At 45.9% G+C, this 21,557-nt stretch overlaps 1 protein-coding gene across 1 annotated transcript in view; it reads left to right on the top strand.

Moving 5' to 3' along the window:
* Positions 1-21,557, top strand: part of miga1 (mitoguardin 1) — an 85,074-nt gene that overhangs the window by 31,656 nt on the left and 31,861 nt on the right. Inside the window, exon 8 of the mRNA XM_080196499.1 lies at positions 4,458-4,555. Coding sequence (XP_080052625.1) covers positions 4,458-4,555 — 98 coding nt within the window. The remainder of the gene's footprint in view (positions 1-4,457; positions 4,556-21,557) is intronic.

The raw sequence follows: 21,557 nt of genomic DNA, 5'->3' as shown, positions 1-21,557 counted from the left end.
CAATTTTTAAATCTCCATGTTTAACTATGCACTGTGTGGAGTCTGGAAGTTTCTGCCCAATTTATTCCATAGCAAGATGGGCACCATTAACCTTGTTATTCACAGTGCAAAATTCAGACCGTCTCAGGCCAGAATCCTGCTGTGTTCAGAATTGCTTCTGTTTGTTTTACATATACCACAGTGACCACAGTTTGAGCTTAACCCTGGCTGATACTTCTCCCTCATCCAATATCACCGAAAGGACTTGGTCATTTTAAAGTCATTGCCACATTGCTGTTTATGGGGGCAAGCAGTGCACAATTTCGGTGCTTTGTCTCTTACATTTCAAGGGGAGGCAATGGCCTAGTGGTATTATCACTAGGCTCTTAATCCAGAAACTCAACTAATGTTCTGGGAACTTGGGTTCGAATCCCGCCATGGCAGATGGTGGAATTTGCATTCAATAACAAACAAATCTGGAATTAAGAATCTCCTGACAACCATGAAGCCATTGTCGGAAAAACCCATCTGGTTCACTAATGCCCTTTAGGGAAGGAAATCTGCTGTCCTTACCCGGTCTGGCCCACATGTGACTCCAGAGCGACAGCAATGTGGTTGACTTGCAACTGCCCTCTGAACAAGGGCAACTAGGGATGGGCAATAAATGCTGGCCAGCCAGCATTTCAATAAGTACTTAGGAACATAGGAACTAGGAGCAGAAGTGGACATATTCAGCCTTTCGAGCCTGCTCTGCCATTCAATCAGATCATGGCTGATCTCTCCCTCGTCTCAAATCCACATTAAACTCCATCTGCTAAATTTTGGCCCTTTATCCTAGTTTTTCTGTATCCGTCTGTAAAATCTTTATATCCTTTTCATTGCCTGCTTATTTTAGTATCATCTGCAAATTTTGCTATGTTACAGTCTGTCCCTGCCTGCAGATCATTGATATAGACTGTAAACAGTTGAGGTCCGAGGACTGACCCCCTGCTGGTTACATTTAATTGGCTTCAAAACCCTTTTGGAATATCCTGTGGTTGTGAAAGGCGCTATGGAAATGCAGATTGTCTCTGTATTGCAGCATCTGGCTGGGCTTATTCATAGCCTTTGAATTATGGTACTGACCTCTCAAACGGAGAATCTTCGATTTAAAATTCTCCTCCTGTTTACGTGTTGCTAATATTGCAGAAGAGGTTGAACTTTCACAATATTAGGTGCCTGCCTTTGGAAAGTGGGAGAGTCTCCAACCGCAGCTGGTCACAGAGTTGATGTAACTGCAGAAGAATGGCAGATTTTGCCAAGTGATGCTTTCCACTCCTATTTTTAATCTGTATTCATTCGGCTGCCATTTCAGACAACCAAACAAAATTCAGAGACGACAGCTTGTGTTCATTCAGCACCTTTTAAATGGGGAAACATTACACGGTCCTTCTTGGGGTAGGATGGAGACTAGAAGCAGGTGTAGGCCATTCAGCCCTTGGAGCCTGCTTGGCCGTTCATTTTGATCATGGCTGATCATTGAATTCATTATCCTGATCCCCCCTCGCACCCCCCCCAATATCTCTTGATCCCTTTAGCTAACGCCAAGAGCTGTATCTAATTTCTTCTTGAAATCACACAACGCTTTGGCCTCAACCACATTCTGTGGATATGTGAATTCCACACATTCACTGCCCTGTGGGTAAAGAACTTTCTCCTCACCTCAGCCCTGAAAGGTTTACTTCTTATTCTCAAATTATGACCCCTGGTTCTGGACTCCCCCACCATCAGGACCATTCTTTCTGGGGGAGGAGGAGGGGTTTTCAAACAGAATAATTGAGGAGCTGTGTGAAGAGTTAGGAAGGATGGATGAAGATTATGGTCAATGGCTTTGCAGAGCTTCCAAAGATCAGAAAGACTTGTACTTCGATCGGCTGTTTTTGACCTGGGCTTGTACCCGTTAGAGTTTAGAAGAATGAGGGATCTCATTGAAACATATAAGATGATGAATGGGATGGATAGGATAGAAGTGGAGAGGCTCTTCCTGCTCAGAAAGGACAGTAGGACTAGAGGGCACAGCCTCAAGATAAAGGGGGGGCGGTTTAGAATGGAGTTGAAGAGGAGCTTCTTCACTCAAAGGGTGGTGAATCTCTGGAATTCTCTGCCCATTGAAGTGGTGGAGGCTGCCTCGCTAAATATATTTAAGACGCGGGTTGATAGGTTTTTGATAGGCAAGGGGATTAAGGGTTATGGGGAGAGGGCGGGAATGTGGAACTGAGACACAGTAAAAAGTCTGACAACACCAGGTTTTAGTCCAACCGATTTATTTGATAATACAAGCTTTCGAGGGGACTGCCTCTTCGTCAGGTGAATGGATTCACCTGACGAAGAGGCAGTCCCCTCGAAAGCTTGTATTATCAAATAAATCGGTTGGACTAAAACCTGGTGTTGTCAGACTTTTTACTGTGTTTACGCCAGTCCAACGCCGGCATTCCCACATCAGAACTGAGACACGACAGATCAGTCATGATCTTATTGAATGGCGGGGCAGGCTCAAAGGGCTAGATGGCCTACTCCTGCTCCTATTTCTTATGTTCTTATGTTCTATGACCTCAGGATGTGCCAAACTGTTTTATGGCCAATGAACTACTATTTTGAAGTGTAGTCACTATTGTAATGCAGGAAACACAACATTGTATTTGCGGACAGCAAACAGCAAGATCATAATGATTAGTTAGTCTGCTTAGGTGTTCAAAGTGCAACTAGAAGAGTTGATGAGGGAAAGCAGTGGATGTGATTTATTTAGACCTTCAGGAAGCTTTTGACGAAGTCCCACATAAGAGATTAATGTGTAAAGTTAAAGCACATGGAGTCAGGGGTAGTGTATTCTTAGTGTCACAAGTAAGCTTACATTAACATTGCAATGAATTTACTGGGAAAATCCCCTAGTCGCCACACTCCACTGCCTGTTGGGGTAACAATGAGGGAGAATTTAGCATGGCCAATTCACCTAACCAGCGCGTCTTTCGGACTGTGGGAGCTGCAGGGAGTGAGGGGGGGTGTTGGGGGATGGGGGAGGGGGCAGTTGGGGGGAGGTGATGGGGGGAGGGACGGGGGAGGTGGGGGGGGGGAAGTGATGGGGGGAGGGACGGGGGAGGTGGGAGGTGGAGGTGTGGCGGGGAAGGGATACTTCACTGGCTGTAGAGTGCTTTGAGATATCCAATGGTCAGGGAAGGTGTTATATGGACCATAAAGGTTAGAAAGGTTATCCTTGGCTTCTGACAGTGTCACCGAGGTGGGCCTGATGAGGCTTGTAAATTACTTGTTTAGTTTATTCTTGGGGTAAGGATGAGAATTTATTGCCCACCCCTGGTTGCCCTGAAAGCCCTGCAGTTTGTTATGTCTGGGAGGATGGTTGGGCAGGTTCGGAGAGCAGTTTAGAGTCAGTCTTTGAAATGCAGTTGAAGATCTGTCTTTTCTTTTGAATGGACTTTCACTCGCAACTCGGGTCTCCCCGACCCCTAGCTCCCCCCACCCCCTAGCACCCCCCCCGCCTCTCCCCCCTCGAACCCCAGCCCCCCTCACCTCTAGCCACCCCCCACCCCCTTGGTAATTCTCTCCATTCCCATCTGTGAATTAGGGTTCCCCCAGGACTGGCCCGGAGATGAATCTCCGTGAACAATGCCAGGGAGGGAGAAACACATCACGGGCCAGTTTTTAATCTCTGAAGACTTTCGTTTGTTAGTTATAGAAAGCTTGGAGATGGGGCAGGAGAAGGCTGTCTTTGACAGGGTGTAACAGATACCATAAAACCCCTGAGGATTAGGTTAGATCGGAATTGGCAACCAAACATCAATGGGTTTCTTTTCAATTGGCTTCAAAGCCGTTATATAAATGCAAGTTACATAAGAACATAACATAAGAAATAAGAACATTAGAAATAGGAGCAGGAGTAGGCCATCCAGCCCTTCGAGCCTGCCCCGCCATTCAATAAGATCATGGCTGATCTGTCGTGGCTCAGTTCCACATTCCCGCCCTCTCCCCATAACCCTTAATCCCCTCTCTTATCAAAAACGATGCGAGCTAGCTCTGATCTAACTGAAGGGCAGGAGAGGTGTGAGGGGCTGAATGGCCTCATGTTCTTGTTGAAATAAGAAGTGTGTTGCAGTTTAACTCAGTAAGAAGTCTCATAACACCAGGCTGAAGTCCAACAGGTTTATTTGGAACCACGAGCTTTCGGAGCGCTGCTCCTTCATCAGGTTTGCCTTCACCAGGGAACCTACCTTCAGTCACCTGATGAAGGAGCAGTGCTCCGAAAGCTCGTGGTTCCAAATAAACCCGTTGGATTTTAATCGGGTGTTGTGAGACTTCTTACACCCCAGTCCAGTGCCGGCATCTCCACATCAGGACAGTTTAACTCGCTCCACTTTGCTACTGTGAATGGCTCTTAAACACAGCTCAGATCCAACCTAATGGGCTACTCGTTCACTTTCCCACAGATAGGGAGACTGACGTCACTGTCAGAGACACTGAAGACTTCTGCCTGAGGGACACCACCAGCATCGCGTCGACGGACTCTTTCGTCTCTGCGGCTGAGGTGGGTACATCACTGACACGTGTAGCACCTTGAAACTGACCCTGTCTCCCTACTCTAAAAAAGGTTTCTTTATCCCTCTGCGTTTGGATGGGTAGATGTTTAAAAGGTACTTTTATTCTTCGCCTTCATTTCCCACCGTCCCCCCCACGTACGCCCCCACCTCCCATCCCTCCAAGTTGGAGACACTGCGACCCTTTGAAGTGATACAGCTCCCTATATCCAAGGACATCTCCACCCCACTTCCCCTCCCGGGTACCTCAGCTGCACAGTTATTCCACCCATCGCCTGTCAACGGCCTATTCCACCAAGCCAAAAGGTTCATTACAGAGCATTCCTATTACCGGATAGTGAACAGAATTGAAGACCTGACCTAGGTACTGAAATAATTTTGGGGGAGAGTTTTGCTGATTATCTTTGGTGTAAATCGTAGACTCCCTGCAGCGCAGAAGAGGCCATTCCGTCCATCGAATCTGCACTGTCTCTCTGACAGAGCATTTTACCCAGTGCCTCTTCCCCACCCCTACACCCTATCCCTGTAACCCCACACATTCCCCATGGCTAATCAACATAACCTGCACGTCTTTGGAATGTGGGAGAAAACCAAAGCACCCGGAGGAAACCCATGGAGACACGGGCAGAACGTACAGACTCCACACAGACAGTGACCCAAGGCTGGAATTGAACCCGTGTCCCTGGCGCTGCGAGGCAGCAGTGCTAACCATTGTGCCAGTGTGCCACTCCTGATGTTATAAGCTGAAACACCAGTTTAGCCTGTGTTTCATTCAGGATGCCCAGTGAGGGAAGGAGGTGAAGCGTGTGCCAAGTGCCATCGTCCAGACAATTGTTAGAAAGTTGATTACCAGGTAAATAATTCAGTAAAGAGGTTGCAAGGCAGTTTGCTGATTATCACCCCTCCTAGCGCTAATTACAAGTAAACACAGCAATGAAGTTGAACGGCACGGTAGCACAGCGGTTAGCACTGTTGCTTCATAGCTCCAGGGACCTGGGTTCGATTCCCGGCTTGGGTCGCTGTCTGTGTGGGGTTTGCGTATTCTCCTCGTGTCTGCGTGGGTTTCCTCCGGGTGCTCCGGTTTCCTCCCACAGTCCAAAGATGTGCGGGTTAGGTTGATTGGCCATGCTAAAATTGCCCCTTAGTGTCCTGGGGTGTGTAGGTAAGAGGGATTAGTGGGTAAACGTGTAGGGGTATAGGGATAGGGCCTGGGTGGGATTGTGGTCGGTGCAGACTCGATGGGCCAAAAGGCCTGTTTCTGCACTGTAGGGTTCTAACATTAAAGGGATACTCACCATTTAAAGGGATATTCACCATTTAAAGTGATACTCAACATTTCATGGCCATTACCAAGTGGTGAAAAGGGGTGGGAGGACAGCACAGTGGTTGGCACTGCTGTCTCACAGCACAAGGGACCGGATTCAATTCCTGGTTTGGGTCACTGTCTGTGTGGAGTTTGCATGTTCTCCCCGTGTCTGCCTGCATTTCCTCCGGGCGCTCCAGTTTCCTACCACACTCCAAACATGTGCCACGGATTGGCCATGCTAAATTGTCCATTAGTGTTAGGAGACTAGCTAGGGTAAATGCATGAGGTCATGGGGACAGGACCTGGTTGGGATTGTGGTCAGTGCAGAACAGTAGGGTCAAATGGCCTCCTTCTGCACGGTCGGATTCAATAAAACCTGCTGTAAGTCAGCCAGATTAACCCACAGCTTCAATGAGACTGAATGCCGGAAGGCCACACACGCAGCCTCGTGGATACTGTGCCCAACCATCAGTGGTGCGGGCTCCTGGGTGCAATACCTACAGGCAAATTACAATTACGGCAGCTGGCCATTCATATCATTGTGGACAAAATTCCGACATCAAACTTCTTATTAGCACAGCATCCATGTTTTCAAAGCTTGGCCGATTAGGTGTCAGAGTTTGAGTGTTATCAACGAGATTCCGGTGGGCGTGAGTCTACAGGACAATATTGTCCAAGATTCAGCACTGACTGGGCAGTCTAGCTAACAGATAGGTGTCCAGAGATACGGTGGATTAGCTGGATCAGCCTCTGTCTGAGGCACACAGCCGACATCGCACTGACGGACCCTTTTTAGTCTCTGTGGTTGAGGTGGGTACAACCCCTGATGCATACTATCTGATCCTGTTTCTCCAATTAAAAAAAAAAGTTTCTTTACCTCCCTGCCTTTGGGCAGGTAAATGTTTAAATGGTACTTTCATTCTTCTCCTTCATTTCCCACCATTCCCATCCTCCCCCCCCGCCCACCCCACAAACCACCCCCCACCCCCCAAATCTGAAGACATCGACTTCTTCAAAGGATACAACTCCCCTCTTCCCCCGCCTTCCCCAGGACCTCAGCTACACAGTCATTTCTCATCGCTCATGTGTAGGGTTACAGGAATCAGCGAGGTGTTGGGGAGGGGGTGGCTGGATCAGATGCTCAGAGAGTCGATGCTGACACGATGGGCTGAATGGCCTCCTTCTGCACTGTAGTGATTGTATGATTCCATGGATTGTTGATGTGGGAAATGAGCAGTGGGTCCGGCCCAGTTCTGAGATCAGGAGCTTGAACTCAATCAGCCAGTGAAGATTCCACGTGCACTTTGTTGCACTGGGGACAGGGATGCTCAATGTGACACAGCAGGGGAAGAGACTGGCTCAGTCCCATAAACAGGCCTGGAGATCGCAGTGCTTGATAAACCCATACACTACAGGCACAGTATTGAATTGCGACAGTCCGTTCTTTTCAATGATATTGCGCTCCCTTCACTGGCTCCGTGTATCAGCAGGGTTCCAGATACCGTGAGCGATGTTTGCTACTTAAAGGCAGCCCGTGCCTCCGAAAGAGGGGATTCACTGTCGCTGCAACAACGCTGGGACAATTCTTCCAAAGTCAGCTTGGGCTTTAATGCTTTAAGTGGTGGGCAGTGCAGGGAATATGGGGAAGAAAAATGGAAAATCCCAATATGTATTGCAGAAAGGACAAATGGAAGAATAGCAAATTTCAAACAATCACAACAATTTGTACTACAGGAGAACAAGGTGTCGAAGGGTAGGGCGAAGGGTAGAGTGAAGGGTAGGGCGAAGGGTAGAGCGAAGAGTTTAGTGAAGACAATAGTGAAGGACATACTGATCCAGCTCCGATCGCTGGCCTCCCTTCCTACCCCACGGATCCCGGCTACAGAGTTGAAGCACGAACCCCGCGCCCTCCTCAGAAAACCCTGCCCCATCTGGCCCCACTCACATTAAGCCTCAGTCCCTTGGCACTGCCCCATGCCCAGTAGGCAGTGCCAAGGTGTTCCTTGGGCATTGACACTTTGCCGTTTTGGAGCAGTGGGGTGGGAGAATCAGCCCCGAATTAAAATGTTACAATCACTGACTTTGCAGCTGTCCAATAATCATAAAAAAACTCATTTGGTTCACTGGTTTTCCACCGGTGCTCCACATGTCTGTGTCCTCAGCCCCTTGCTATACTCCTTATGCACCAAATTCCCCTCCACCTCAATTTACAAGTTTGCTGATGGCACCACTGTAGTGGGTCAGAACTCAAACAATGATGTGAGAGAGAATCTGGTGAACTGGTGTGATGACAATAATCTCTTTTTCAATGTAAACAGAATGAAGGAGATAGTTATTGACTTCAGGAAGCATAACAGAAAACATGCTCCTGTCTACATCAACAGGGATGAAGTAGAAATGGCCGAGAACTTCAAGTTTCTAGGTGTCCACCAACAACCTAAGGAAATTTGGCATGTCCACTACAACTCTCATCAACTTATACGTGATGTGGAGATGCTGGTGTTGGACTGGGCTGTGCACAATACGAAGTCTCACATCACTCACCTCATGAAGGAGCTGCACTCTGAAAGCTCATGATTCCAAATTAACTGATTGGACTTTAACCTGGTGTTGTGAGACTTTTTACTGTGCCAACTTTTACAGATGCACCCTAGAAAACATTCTTTTTAGCTGCATCACAGCTTGGTTTGGCTCCTGTTCAGTTCAAGACTGCAAGAAACCACAAAAGGTCGTGAATGTAGCCCAATCCATCACGCAAACCAGCCTCCCATCCATTGACTCTGTCTGCGCTTCCCACTACCTCGGCAAAGCAGCCAGCATAATTAAGGACCCCAGGCATCCCGGACATTCTCCCTTCTGCCTTCTTCCGTTGAGAAAAAAATACAAATGTCTGAGATCATGTACCAACTGACTCAAAAACAGCTTCTTTCCTGCTGCTGTCAGACTTTTGAATGGATTTACCTTGCATTAAATTGATCTTTCTTTACACCCTAGCTATGACTGTAACACTACATTCTGCACTTGCTCCTTTCCTTCTCTATGAACGGTATGCTTAGTATAGCGTGCAATTAACAATACTTTTCATTGTATACTAATACATGTCAGCTATAAATCAAAATCAATGTCCTTTAGGGAAGGAAATCTGTTGTCCATACCCGGTCTGACTTATAAATGACTCCAGTCCTACATAAGTTTTTAAATTTAAGTTTATTTATTAGTGTCACAAGCAGGCTTACATTAACACTGCAATGAAGTTACTGTGAAAATCCACGAGTCGCCACACTCCAGTGCCTGTTCGCGTACACTGGGGGAGAATTTAGCATTGCCAATCTACCTAACCAGCATGTCTTTCGGATGGTGGGATGGAATCAGAGCACCCGGAGGAAACCCACACCGATGTGGGGAGAACATGCAAACTCCTCACAGACAGTGACCCAAACCAGGAATTGAACTCGGGTCCTTGGCACTGTGAGGCAGCAATGCTAACCACTGTGCCGCTCACAAACAACAAGCGGGGCTAGCTCCTAGATGCCACTTAGAGCTGGCTGAGGGAGTCTCTTGGTTTTACCAGATGGGTAACAAGGGATGGGCAATGAATGCTGGCTATGGCAGCCATCCCATGTTCCTGGATTTTTTTTTTGATTAAAAAAGGAATCAGATAACAAAAGGACAATTCGATGGCTATTTATGGAGCTGGACACACTACCCAGGAATCCCTGCTATCTGCAAACAGCTGGCAATTGGCAGTTTGCTAAGTTTATAATTTCAGCCCAGTGATAATCAGAGAGGCTGCAAACTCCTCACACACTCAGAGTGTTTAGACTGTCTTGTCTAAATGTTCTGACTACTGTGCAGAATTGTTAACGTCTGGGTCATTCTCCCAACATTGCTTGCGATGTTGTATGTATGTAGTGACGTCAACCATTCCAGACACTGGAACAGGAAGCTTAGTCAAAGAGTGAAATTTTACGGAGTGTCTGAAAGGAGGGGAAACTGGGGGTGGAGAGGTCCCAGAGGGGACTCCAATCCTTAGGCAGCTGAAAAGATGGCTGCTAATGGTGGATTAAAATCAGCAAACTGCATGAGTTGGAGGAGTGCAGAGATCACAGAAGGGATGGAGATGATTACAGATCTAGGGAGGGGTGAAACCACGGTGAGTGTGGGAAAGAAGGACGAGAATATTTAAATTGACGTTTGCTGGACCAGGTACTCTGCAGATCAGTCAGCACAAGAGGCGCTGGCCCAATGGGATTTGGACCAGTTAAAAGTCTGCAGTAGAATGCTGAATGAGCTCAAGTTTACAGAGAGTGGCAAGTGGGAAAGCATTGGAATGGTCAAGTCTAGAAACCTTGTCCATGGGTAGCACACGTCCCAGTGAGAAGCATCAAGCAGAAAGTGCAAAGCCACACCTCCAATTCATAAATCACAGGTTATTCGCACAGGGTCATTGACCTGGGCTTTCAATCTCACTGGAGAACCAATTAAAGAGAACATTCCTCAGGACTCCCAGTAACATTAACACACTCCACACTCACTGTAAATATTAACACACTCCACACTCCCAGTAAATATTAACACACTCCACACTCCCAGTAAATATTAACACACTCCACACTCCGAGTAAATATTAACACACTCCACACTCCCAGTAAATATTAACACACTCCACACCCCCTGTAAATATTAACACACTCCACACTCCCAGTAAATATTAACACACTCCACACTCCGAGTAAATATTAACACACTCCACACTCCCAGTAAATATTAACACGCTCCACACCCCCTGTAAATATTAACACACTCCACACTCCCAGTAAATATTAACACACTCCACACTCACTGTAAATATTAACATACTCCACACTCCGAGTAAATATTAACACACTCCACACTCCCAGTAAATATTAACACACTCCACACTCCCAGTAAATATTAACACACTCCACACTCACTGTAAATATTAACGCACTCCACACCCCCTGTAAACATTAACGCACTCCACACTCACTGTAAACATTAACACACTCCACACTCACTGTAAATATTAACACTCTCCACACCCCCTGTAAATATTAACACACTCCACACTCCCTGTAAATATTAACACACTCCACACTCACTGTAAACATTAACACACTCCACACTCACTGTAAATATTAACACTCTCCACACCCCCTGTAAATATTAACACACTCCACACTCCCTGTAAATATTAACACACTCCACACCCCCTGTAAATATTAACACACTCCACACTCCCAGTAAATATTAACACACTCCACACTCACTGTAAATATTAACGCACTCCACACCCCCTGTAAACATTAACGCACTCCACACTCACTGTAAACATTAACACACTCCACACTCACTGTAAATATTAACACTCTCCACACCCCCTGTAAATATTAACACACTCCACACTCCCTGTAAATATTAACACACTCCACACTCCCTGTAAATATTAACACACTCCACACTCACTGTAAACATTAACACACTCCACACTCACTGTAAATATTAACACACTCCACACTCACTGTAAATATTAACACTCTCCACACCCCCTGTAAATATTAACACACTCCACACTCCCTGTAAATATTAACACACTCCACACCCCCTGTAAATATTAACACACTCCACACTCCCTGTAAATATTAACACACTCCACACTCCCTGTAAATATTAACACACTCCACACTCACTGTAAATATTAACACACTCCATACTCACTGTAAATATTAACACACTCCACACTCACTGTAAATATTAACACACTCCACACCCCCTGTAAATATTAACACACTCCACACTCACTGTAAATATTAACACACTCCACACCCCCTGTAAATATTAACACACTCCACACTCACTGTAAATATTAACACACTCCACACCCCCTGTAAATATTAACACACTCCACACTCACTGTAAATATTAACACACTCCACACTCTGAGTAAATATTAACACACTCCACACTCCCAGTAAATATTAACACACTCCACACTCCCTGTAAATATTAACACACTCCTCACTCACTGTAAACATTAACACGCTCCACACTCCCTGTAAATATTAACACGCTCCACACCCCCTGTAAATATTAACACACTCCACACTCACTGTAAATATTAACACACTCCACACCCCCTGTAAATATTAACACACTCCACACCCCCTGTAAATATTAACACACTCCACACTCCCTGTAAATATTAACACACTCCACACTCACTGTAAACATTAACACACTCCACACTCACTGTAAATATTAACACTCTCCACACCCCCTGTAAATATTAACACACTCCACACTCCCTGTAAATATTAACACACTCCACACTCACTGTAAATATTAACACACTCCACACTCACTGTAAATATTAACACACTCCACACCCCCTGTAAATATTAACACACTCCACACTCACTGTAAATATTAACACACTCCACACTCACTGTAAATATTAACACACCCCACACTCCCTGTAAATATTAACACACTCCACCCTCTCTGTAAATATTAACACACTCCACATCCTCTGTAAATATTAACACACTCCACACTCTCTGTAAACATTAACACGCTCCACACTCACTGTAAATATTAACACGCTCCACACTCACTGTAAACATTAACACGCTCCACACTCACTGTAAATATTAACACGCTCCACACTCACTGTAAATATTAACACACTCCACACCCCCTGTAAACATTAACACACTCCACACTCACTGTAAATATTAACACACTCCACACTCACTGTAAATATTAACACACTCCACACTCACTGTAAACATTAACACGCTCCACACTCACTGTAAATATTAACACACTCCACACTCACTGTAAATATTAACACACTCCACATTTCCTTTACATGTTATCTCACTCACTGGGACCCTCTATAAATATTAGCACTCTCCTGGGAGCCTCCTGTAAACATTGACACACCAATTATGAACTGAATGACATGTGCTATTGTGATGAAGGTGTTGGTCCCTGGGCTGTTCTTGGCTTTGTAAGAACTTGCCCTAATGTAATTGGTGTTCTGTGAGGAACAGAATTACTTAAGTGGCAGTTTTGTTTTGTGTTCTATTTGCGGGCTGTATAATACACTAACCAGAAACAGGTGATGGGATGTCAAGTTGAACTGAAATCCGACCCGTGCAGTTTTTGTGTTGCGATTGAGTATAGACACATATTCAAATTTCAGAAGCTTAACTAAGCAAACTACATTTAAAAACCTTGAAGGGGGGCCCGAGGTAAAATACACATCCTCCTTGGTTTTACATATTCAGGACACTCAAGGGTGATAACATGCATCGAAATGATTGAGTTTATTTTCATTTAATGGTCCAATCTTCAGCATCAATAAGGTAACTTCAAACATTCCAGGTGCCCCCTGTGCCTACACTCCTGGAGACCACCCCCAGCTTTTTTTCCTTTTGTGGGATCTGGGCATTAGTGACAAGGCTAGCAAGGCTCGCCCATGCCTGATTGCCCTTAAACTGAGTGGCTGGGCCATTTCATAGAAACTAGAAGCTGGAGTAAGCCATTCGGCCCTTCAAGCCTGTTCCACCATTCATTACGAGCATGATTGATCATCAAATTCAATGTTCTGATTCCCCCCTTCCTGCAAAAACATGGAAGATAGGAGCAGGAGGAGGCTATTTAACCTTTCGAGCCTGCTCCGCCATTCATCACAGCCATGACTGATCGTCCAACTCAATAGCCCAATCGTGCTTTCTTCCAATAACCTTTGATCCCATTCGCCCCAAGTGCTACGTCTAGCTGCCTCTTGAATGCATTCAATGTTTTGGTATCAACTACTTCCTGTGGTAATGAATTCCACAGGCTCACCACTCTTTCCGTGAAGAAACATCTCACCTTTTGCTAAATGGTCTACCCCAAACCTTCAGACTGCGACCCCTGGTTCTGGACCCCCCCACCATCAGGAACATCCTCCCTGCCACTACCCTATCTAATCCTGTTAGAATTTTATAAGTCTCTCTGAAATCTTCCCTCATTCGTCTGAACTCCAGCAAAAAGAATCGGGCCTGCCATCCCTGGAATCAGCCTGGTAAACCTTCACTGCAATCCCTTGATCCCTTTCCCCTAAGAGTTGTATCTAATTTCTTCTTGAAATTAAACAACATCTTGGCCTCAGCTATTTTCCGTGGTTGTGAATTCCACACATTCACCACCCTCTGGGTGAAGAATTTTCTCCTCATCTCAGTCCTAAAGGATTTATCCCTTATCCTCAAACTATGATCCCTAGTTCTGGACTCCCCCACCATTGGGAACATTGTTTCTGAATCAGTTTAACCCTGTTTGGATTTTATAAGTTTCTATGAGATTCCCTCTCACTCTTCTAAACTCCAGTGAGTATAATCCTCACCGACTTAGTCTCTCCTCATATGACAGACCCGCCAAACCTGTAAACCAGGTTTACAGCCTGGTAAACCTTCACTGTACTCCCTTTATAACAAGGACATCCTTCCTCAGGTAAGGACACCAAAACTGCACACCATACTCCAGATGTGGCCTCACCAACACCCATAAGAACATAAGAACCCTATACAATTATAGCAAAACATTCCTATCCTTATACTCAAATCCTCTTGCTATGAAGGCCAACATACCATTTACCCTCTTTACTGCCTGCTGTACCAGCATGCTTACTTTCAGCAACTGATGCATGAGGGCTCCAAGTTGTTACTGAGTATCTACCACTCTCAATTTACACCCATTCAAGTAATAATCTGTCTTCCTCAGTATTCACGGTGGAAGCCGATCTGGGAGATTTTGTTATGGATTTGCAGCAGATGGAAAGGATTGAGTACGTGAATATTAAGGAGGAGGATGTGTTGGAACTTTTGAATTCTATCAAGGTAGATAAGTCGCCGGGACCAGATGGGATGTACCCCAGGATACTGTGGGAGGCGAGGGAAGAGATTGCAGAGCCCCTGGCGATGATCTTTGCGTCGTCAATGGAGACGGGAGAGGTTCCAGAGGATTGGAGGATTGCGGATGTAGTTCCTATTTTTAAGAAAGGGAACAGAGATAGCCCGGGAAATTACCGACCGGTGAGTCTGACCTCAGTGGTTGGTAAGCTGATGGAGAGGCTTCTGAGGGACAAGATTTACGAACATTTGGAGAGGTTTGACATGATCAGGAATAGTCAGCATGGATTTGTCAAGGGCAGGTCGTGCCTTACAAGCCTAGTTGAGTTCTTCGATAATGTGACTGAACACATTGACGAAGGAAGTGCCGTGGACGTAGTGTACATGGACTTCAGCAAGGCGTTTGATAAGGTCCCCCATGCAAGACTTCTTGAGAAGGTGAGAGGGCATGGGATCCAAGGGCCTTTGGCCTTGTGGATCCAGAACTGGCTTGCCTGCAGAAGGCAGAGAGTGGTTGTGGATGGGGCTTTTTCTGAATGGAGGTCAGTCACCAGCGGAGTGCCTCAAGGATCTGTTCTGGGACCCTTGTTGTTTGTCATTTTCATAAATGACCTGGATGAGGAAGTGGAGGGATGGGTAAGTAAGTTCGCTGATGACACGAAGGTCGGTGGTGTTGTGGATGATCTGGAAGGATGGCAAAAGTTGCAGCAGGACATAGATAGGATGCAGGACTGGGCGGAGAAGTGGCAGATGGACTTCAACGCGGATAAATGTGTTGTCGTCCATTTTGGCAGAACCAACGGGATGAACGAGTACACTATTAAGGGCAGAAGTCTGAGTAGTGTTGAGGAGCAGAAGGATCTTGGGGTCCGGGTCCACAGGACTCTTAAATCGGCCTCGCAGGTGGAGGAGGTGGTCAAGAAGGCGTATGGTGTACTGGCCTTCATTAATCGAGGGATTGAGTTTAGGAGTCGGGAGGTAATGCTGGAACTTTATAAGACCCTTGTCAGGCCTCATTTGGAGTATTGTGCGCAGTTCTGGTCGCCTCACTATAGGAAAGATGTAGAAGCTATTGAAAGGGTGCAGAGGAGATTTACAAGGATGTTGCCTGGACTGGGAGGCATGCCTTATGAAGTTAGGTTGAGGGAGCTGGGACTCTTTTCCCTGGAGAGACGAAGGTTGAGAGGCGACCTGATAGAAGTTTACAAAATGTTGAGAGGAATAGATAGGGTGGACTCTCAGAGGCTATTTCCCCGGTTTGAAATGGTCGCTACGAGAGGACACAGATTTAAGGTGCGGGGAGGGAGGTTCAGAAGTGATGTTAGGGGTAAGTTTTTCACTCAGAGGGTGGTGAGTGAATGGAATCGGCTGCCGTCAGTGGTGGTGGAGGCGAACTCGCTGGGGTCTTTTAAAAGACTTCTGGATGAGTATATGGGGTTTAATGAGATTGAGGGTTATAGATAGGTCTGTAGGTTGGTAGGTGATGTGGTCGGCGCAACTTGTGGGCCGAAGGGCCTGTTTGTGCTGTAGTGTTCTATGTTCTATGTTCTATGTTCCTATTATTGCTAACAAAGTGGATGATTTCACATTTATCCACATTATGCTGAATCTGCTGTGCAGATGCCCACTCACTCAGCCTGTCCAAATCACCTGAATCATCTCTACCTCGTCCTCACACTCACCCTTCCACCCAACTTTCTATCATTTGCAAATTTGGAGATAATACGTTTAGTTCCTCTTCCAAATCATTAATATATAATGTGAACAGTTGGTGTCCTAGCAGAGATCCCTGTGGTACCCCACTAGTCACTGACTGCCAATCAGAAAAAGACCCATTTATGCCAACTCTTTGCTTCCTATCAGCTAACTAGGAGGGGCAGTTAAGAGTCAAACACATTGCTGTGGGCCTGGAGTCACAAGTAGGCCAGATTGGGTAAGGATGGCAGATTTCCTTCCCTAACCAGATGGGTTTTTATGTCAACTGACGGTAGTTATCAGGGTCACCAGGTCTGAGACTAGGGACGGGATCTTACAGGCACCCTCGCCCCAAAACTGGAAAATCCTGCCTGAAGCCAACAGATCTTTGTATGGTATGTGTCCGCCTGGTCCGATTCCCGTGGTGGGCAGTCGGGACAGGAAAATGATGCCCTAGCTTTCAATTTATTAAGTGAATTTTAATTCCACTAGCTGCCATGATGGGATTTGAACCCCTGCCCTCAGAGCGTGCGATTTCATGAAGCAGCTGGATCTAGCACTTGGGGCTAAAGTAATCAAGTGACGTAGGTGGGGGGGGGGGGATCTGGCTAGCCTTGCTAGCCTTGTCACTAATGCCCAGATCCCACAAAAGGAAAAAAGGCTGGGGGTGGTCTCTAGGAGTGTAGGCACAGGGGGCACCTGGAATGTACAAACATGGAAGGCAGGAGGAAGCCAAGGGGAGTCAGATAGAATGCAGTGAACGTCTACATTTCCTGGGATCTTCCCTTGCCGATGCCTGAGGGTCCAGGGATCACACTTGACATGTCTCACTGGAATGAGCGCAATGATGTCAATGCACAACTGTCATCCCAGTGTCTCCATTCAGTCTTCGTTGTATAGCGTGAACCCAAACTGGGTACATATTTCCCGGGGGCCTCGCTTCAATCAGTCAAGGTTTTTTAAATACTCTGTGCTTTGTTAAGCTTCTGAAATCAGGGATAGATGTGTCTGCATTTAGTACCGGAGGAAAGAAATACACGGCTCAGTTTTCAATTGAAATTGACATCCCATCACCTGTTTCTGGTTACTGCGTTCTACAAAGAGAAAACTGTATCTTAAACAAAACTGCCACCCAAGGAATTCTGCTGCTCCCCGCGGAACAATTATATTTGGTAGACGTCTCGCAAACCACACTGCAGCCTCTGAAAAGATTTTTATTTAAACGTGCCTTGATATATCGTCTTTCACACCCTCAGGATTTCCACAAGTGCTTTATAATGAATGAAACGCGAAGTGCAGCCACTGCTGGGCAGTTGGAAATGTGGCAACCAATTTACGCACAGCAAGCTCCCACAAACAATAATGGTGATAGCGACAGATAATCTGCTTTGACTAAACATTGACTGAGCAATGATACTGCGGAGGCCCAGTGAAGTTTAAAGGTGAAACCCAAACATCCAATAATTAACCGACAAAAGCCGCAACGTTAAGCGATTTTGAACAATTTTTTTCTTTTAGGGAAGAACAAACTTTATTGTACAGAAAGAGAAATTCAACAATGCTAGCACCACTAACTTAACACTATAGCTTACTAAGACCTCTGTTCTACTCTTTATTCCCCCCCTATTCTTACAAACTCTTGAAAATTCACTCACCAACACCACAGCTTTAGAATTCACTTTAATTTTCCTCATGTTCCAGCAATTCTCTGAGATAAGGTACTGTGGGATTCTTCCATTAGCTTTTTTGCACCTTTTCTTTGCAGCCTCATGACTGCGGATGCTCCTCCCCCTTCTTCCAGTTGCTTCCCAAGCTAACTCTGCTGAGTTCTCTGTCGTGAGATTCTGTGAGGACCACTGAGGCTTTCTTCCTCTAGCTGCAAGTTGGAGCAAATTTTCCGACTGGTTTTCCCCTCAGAAAATCCAAACTGAGATTAAGCCCCTCCCCGCATTCCGTGAATGATAAAGTGAGTCTTTCCTCAGCTTAAAGGGTGCATCTAACTGGTGGATGATGGAACCATTTTCCTTTGCTCAATGGCCTCCATGGCTTAATTCTAAAATTCTCATCTTCTGTAAAAAGTTCACTGCAGGACCTGATCCCACTCTATCTCCTTAGCCTCCTCCAACCCTACACTCTGCCATAATCTCTGGTTCCTGGCCTATTGTGTGTCCCCCCCACTTTCTTTACAACCAGCAGCCAAGCCTGAGCTACCTTAGCCTAAGCTCTGAGTTCTGGAGTTCCCTTCAGCCCTAACAACTCCTTCATTGGCTTGGTGTCAACATATCTGATTATACATGTATGAAATGCCACGTGATGTTTCATAACATCAAAGGTGCTATATAAATGCAGATTGTTGTTGTTCACAAACTTTGAACACAAGGACTTAAATGACAACCAGTCGCTAGTGTGTGTTACGCATTAAACAGCATTGAGCCCATAGCAAGAGCTTATGATTCATTTATACGATGTTGATCTTGAGAAGCTGGTGGTGAGCTGGCTCCTTGAACGACCACAGTCCTTGGGGTGCAGGTCAACCCATGGTGCTGTTAAAGAGGGAGTTCCAGAATTTTGACCCAATGAAGTAATGGCGATGGTGGGCAGGCTTTGGGGAGCCAGGAGTTACTCGCCTCCAAATTCCTAGCTATTGACTCGTTCTTGTAGCTACAGTGATTTTCTTGCGTTCTCCAGCTATGTTTCTGATCAATGATAACCCCCAGGATGTTTATAGTTGGGGATTCAGTGATGGTAATGCCATTTAATGTCACGGGGTGATGGATAGGTCCCCTCTTGTTGGAGATGGTCATTGACTGGAACTTGTAGCCGTGACTGTTACTACTTGTCAACCCAAGTCTGGATATTGTCCAGATCTTGCTGCATTTGGACATGGACAGCTTCAGTACCTGACGAGTCATGAATGATGCTGAACATTGTGTAATCATCAGCGAACATCCCTACTTCTAACCTTATGATGGAAGGAAGGCCGCTGATGAAACAGTTAAAGATGGTTAGACCTCAGACACAACCTTGAGGATCTCCTTCAATGATATACTGGAGCTGAGATGATTGACCTCCTACCACCACAATCACCTTACATTGTGCCAGCTATGACTCCAACCAGTGGAGGGTTTTCCCTCCAGTTTTGCCAGGGCTCCTTGATGCCACACTCGGTCAAATGCTGCCTCGATGTCGAGGGCTGTCACTCTCACTTCACCTCTGGAGTTCAGCTCTTTTGTCCATATTTAAACCAAGGCTGTAATGAGGTCAAGAGCTGAGTGACCCTGGAGGAACCTGAACTGAACATCCATAAGCACATTATTGCTGAGTAGGTGCCACTCTGTGGAACTGTGGGTGGCCGCTCTCCACCACTTTACTGATGACTGATGAGGTGGTAATTGGCTGGGTTGGATTTTGTGTATAGAACATACCTGCACAATTTTCCACACTGCCAGGTGGATGCTAGTGTTGTAACCGTACTGGAGGAGCTTGGCGAGGGGAGAGGCAAATTCTGGAGCACAAGTTTTCAGTACTGTTGCTGGAATGTTGTCAGGGTCTACAGCCTTTGCAGTATCCAGTGCCTTCATCCATTTCTTGATATCACATGGAGTGAATCGAATTGGCTGAAGACTGAAATCTGTGACGCTGGGGGCCTCCAGAGGAGGCCAAGATGGATCATCTACTCGGCACTTCTGTCTGAAGATGGTTGCGAATGCTTCAGCCTTATCTTTTGCATTGATGTGCTGGGATCCTCCATCATTGAGGATGGGGATATTTGTGGAGCCCCCTCCTCCAGTGAGTTATTTAATTGTCCACCACCATTCACGACTGGATGCGGCAGGACTGCAGAGCATGAATCTGATCCGATGGCTGTGGAATTGTGTAGCTCTGTCTATTACTCGCTGCTTATTCTGTTTGGCACGCATGTGGAACATAAAATAAAGTTGGTATTAAACAGTAACTTTCAGAGACAGCAAGTATTCTGTTGGCAATATACGGAGGCGTAAATGTTGTTTTTGGCTTGATGACAGAAATAATGATGTGTTTACGTAGCATTTTTCATGACCTCAAGTTGCCCCAAGATGCTCTCAAACCAACGAAGAAATTATCCAATCACAGTCACTGTTGTATTGGAGAAAATTCAGCACCAATTTTCCCACAGCAAGATCTCACAAACTGCTCTGTGAAAATGCCCAGTCAAGGATGGCATTTCAACCTCTCTCCCACGGAGTTTTGGAGGTGGGAGGGATATTTAACCCAGTGAGTCCCTGCCATCTTCTCGCCTCCACCCTGATTAAGCCTGTTCTGATGTGGAAATGCCGGCATTGGACTGGGGAGGGCACAATAAGAAGTCTCACAACACCAGGTTAAAGATCAACAGGTTTATTTGGTATCAACAAACTTTCAGGACGCTGTTCCTTCATTGGGTGAGTGGAGAAGTGGGTTCACAAACACAGTATTTTTTGACAAAGACACATTTGCAAGATGATGGTTGAAATGACCAACTATTCCAGCCATTATCTGCAATTCTGTCTCTGTCTATAGATGCCATGTTTGTGAACCTACCTCTCCGCTCACCAGGTGAAGGAGCAGTGCTCCAAAAGCTTGTGATACCAAAAAAACCTGTTGGACTTACCCTGGTGATAAAGCCTGTTGCAGGAAGGCCTGTGGATGGTTTCTTTCTTGGGGGTCGGACAGAGAGAGGACATGTCCCCTTTTCTTTGTACTCTGCTTCTTTTCTTTCGGCTCGTGTCCAACCCTTGTTGCCCCCCGTGTTGCCTTGCCTTTATATTGTGGCTTGTTGTCTTCTTGTCTCCTGGGCTTCTTCCTTTTTTAAATTTTGTTTCTTGGCCTTTCTCGTCCCCTTTTGTTGGCTTTGCATCATTGGGGGCGGTTGGGCGTGTCACATATATGGTTAGGTTCAGGTCAGAAACTCCAAAGTGTTTTATGGAAACCACCTGGATCATACATTTTGCATCTTTAATTTGGCCAGGATAAGCATGATAGGTTTCACTTCAGGTATGATTCAAATGACCTACTAGGGAGCTTTTATCAAATAATTTTTATTTAAGAATATAG

Source organism: Carcharhinus amblyrhynchos, chromosome 9 (assembly GCF_965287045.1).
Source record: "Carcharhinus amblyrhynchos chromosome 9, sCarAmb.v2.hapA, whole genome shotgun sequence".
Lineage (NCBI taxonomy): Eukaryota > Metazoa > Chordata > Chondrichthyes > Carcharhiniformes > Carcharhinidae > Carcharhinus > Carcharhinus amblyrhynchos.
The sequence above is the reverse complement of the archived record's forward strand: the minus strand, read 5'-3'. Positions and strand labels throughout refer to the sequence as shown.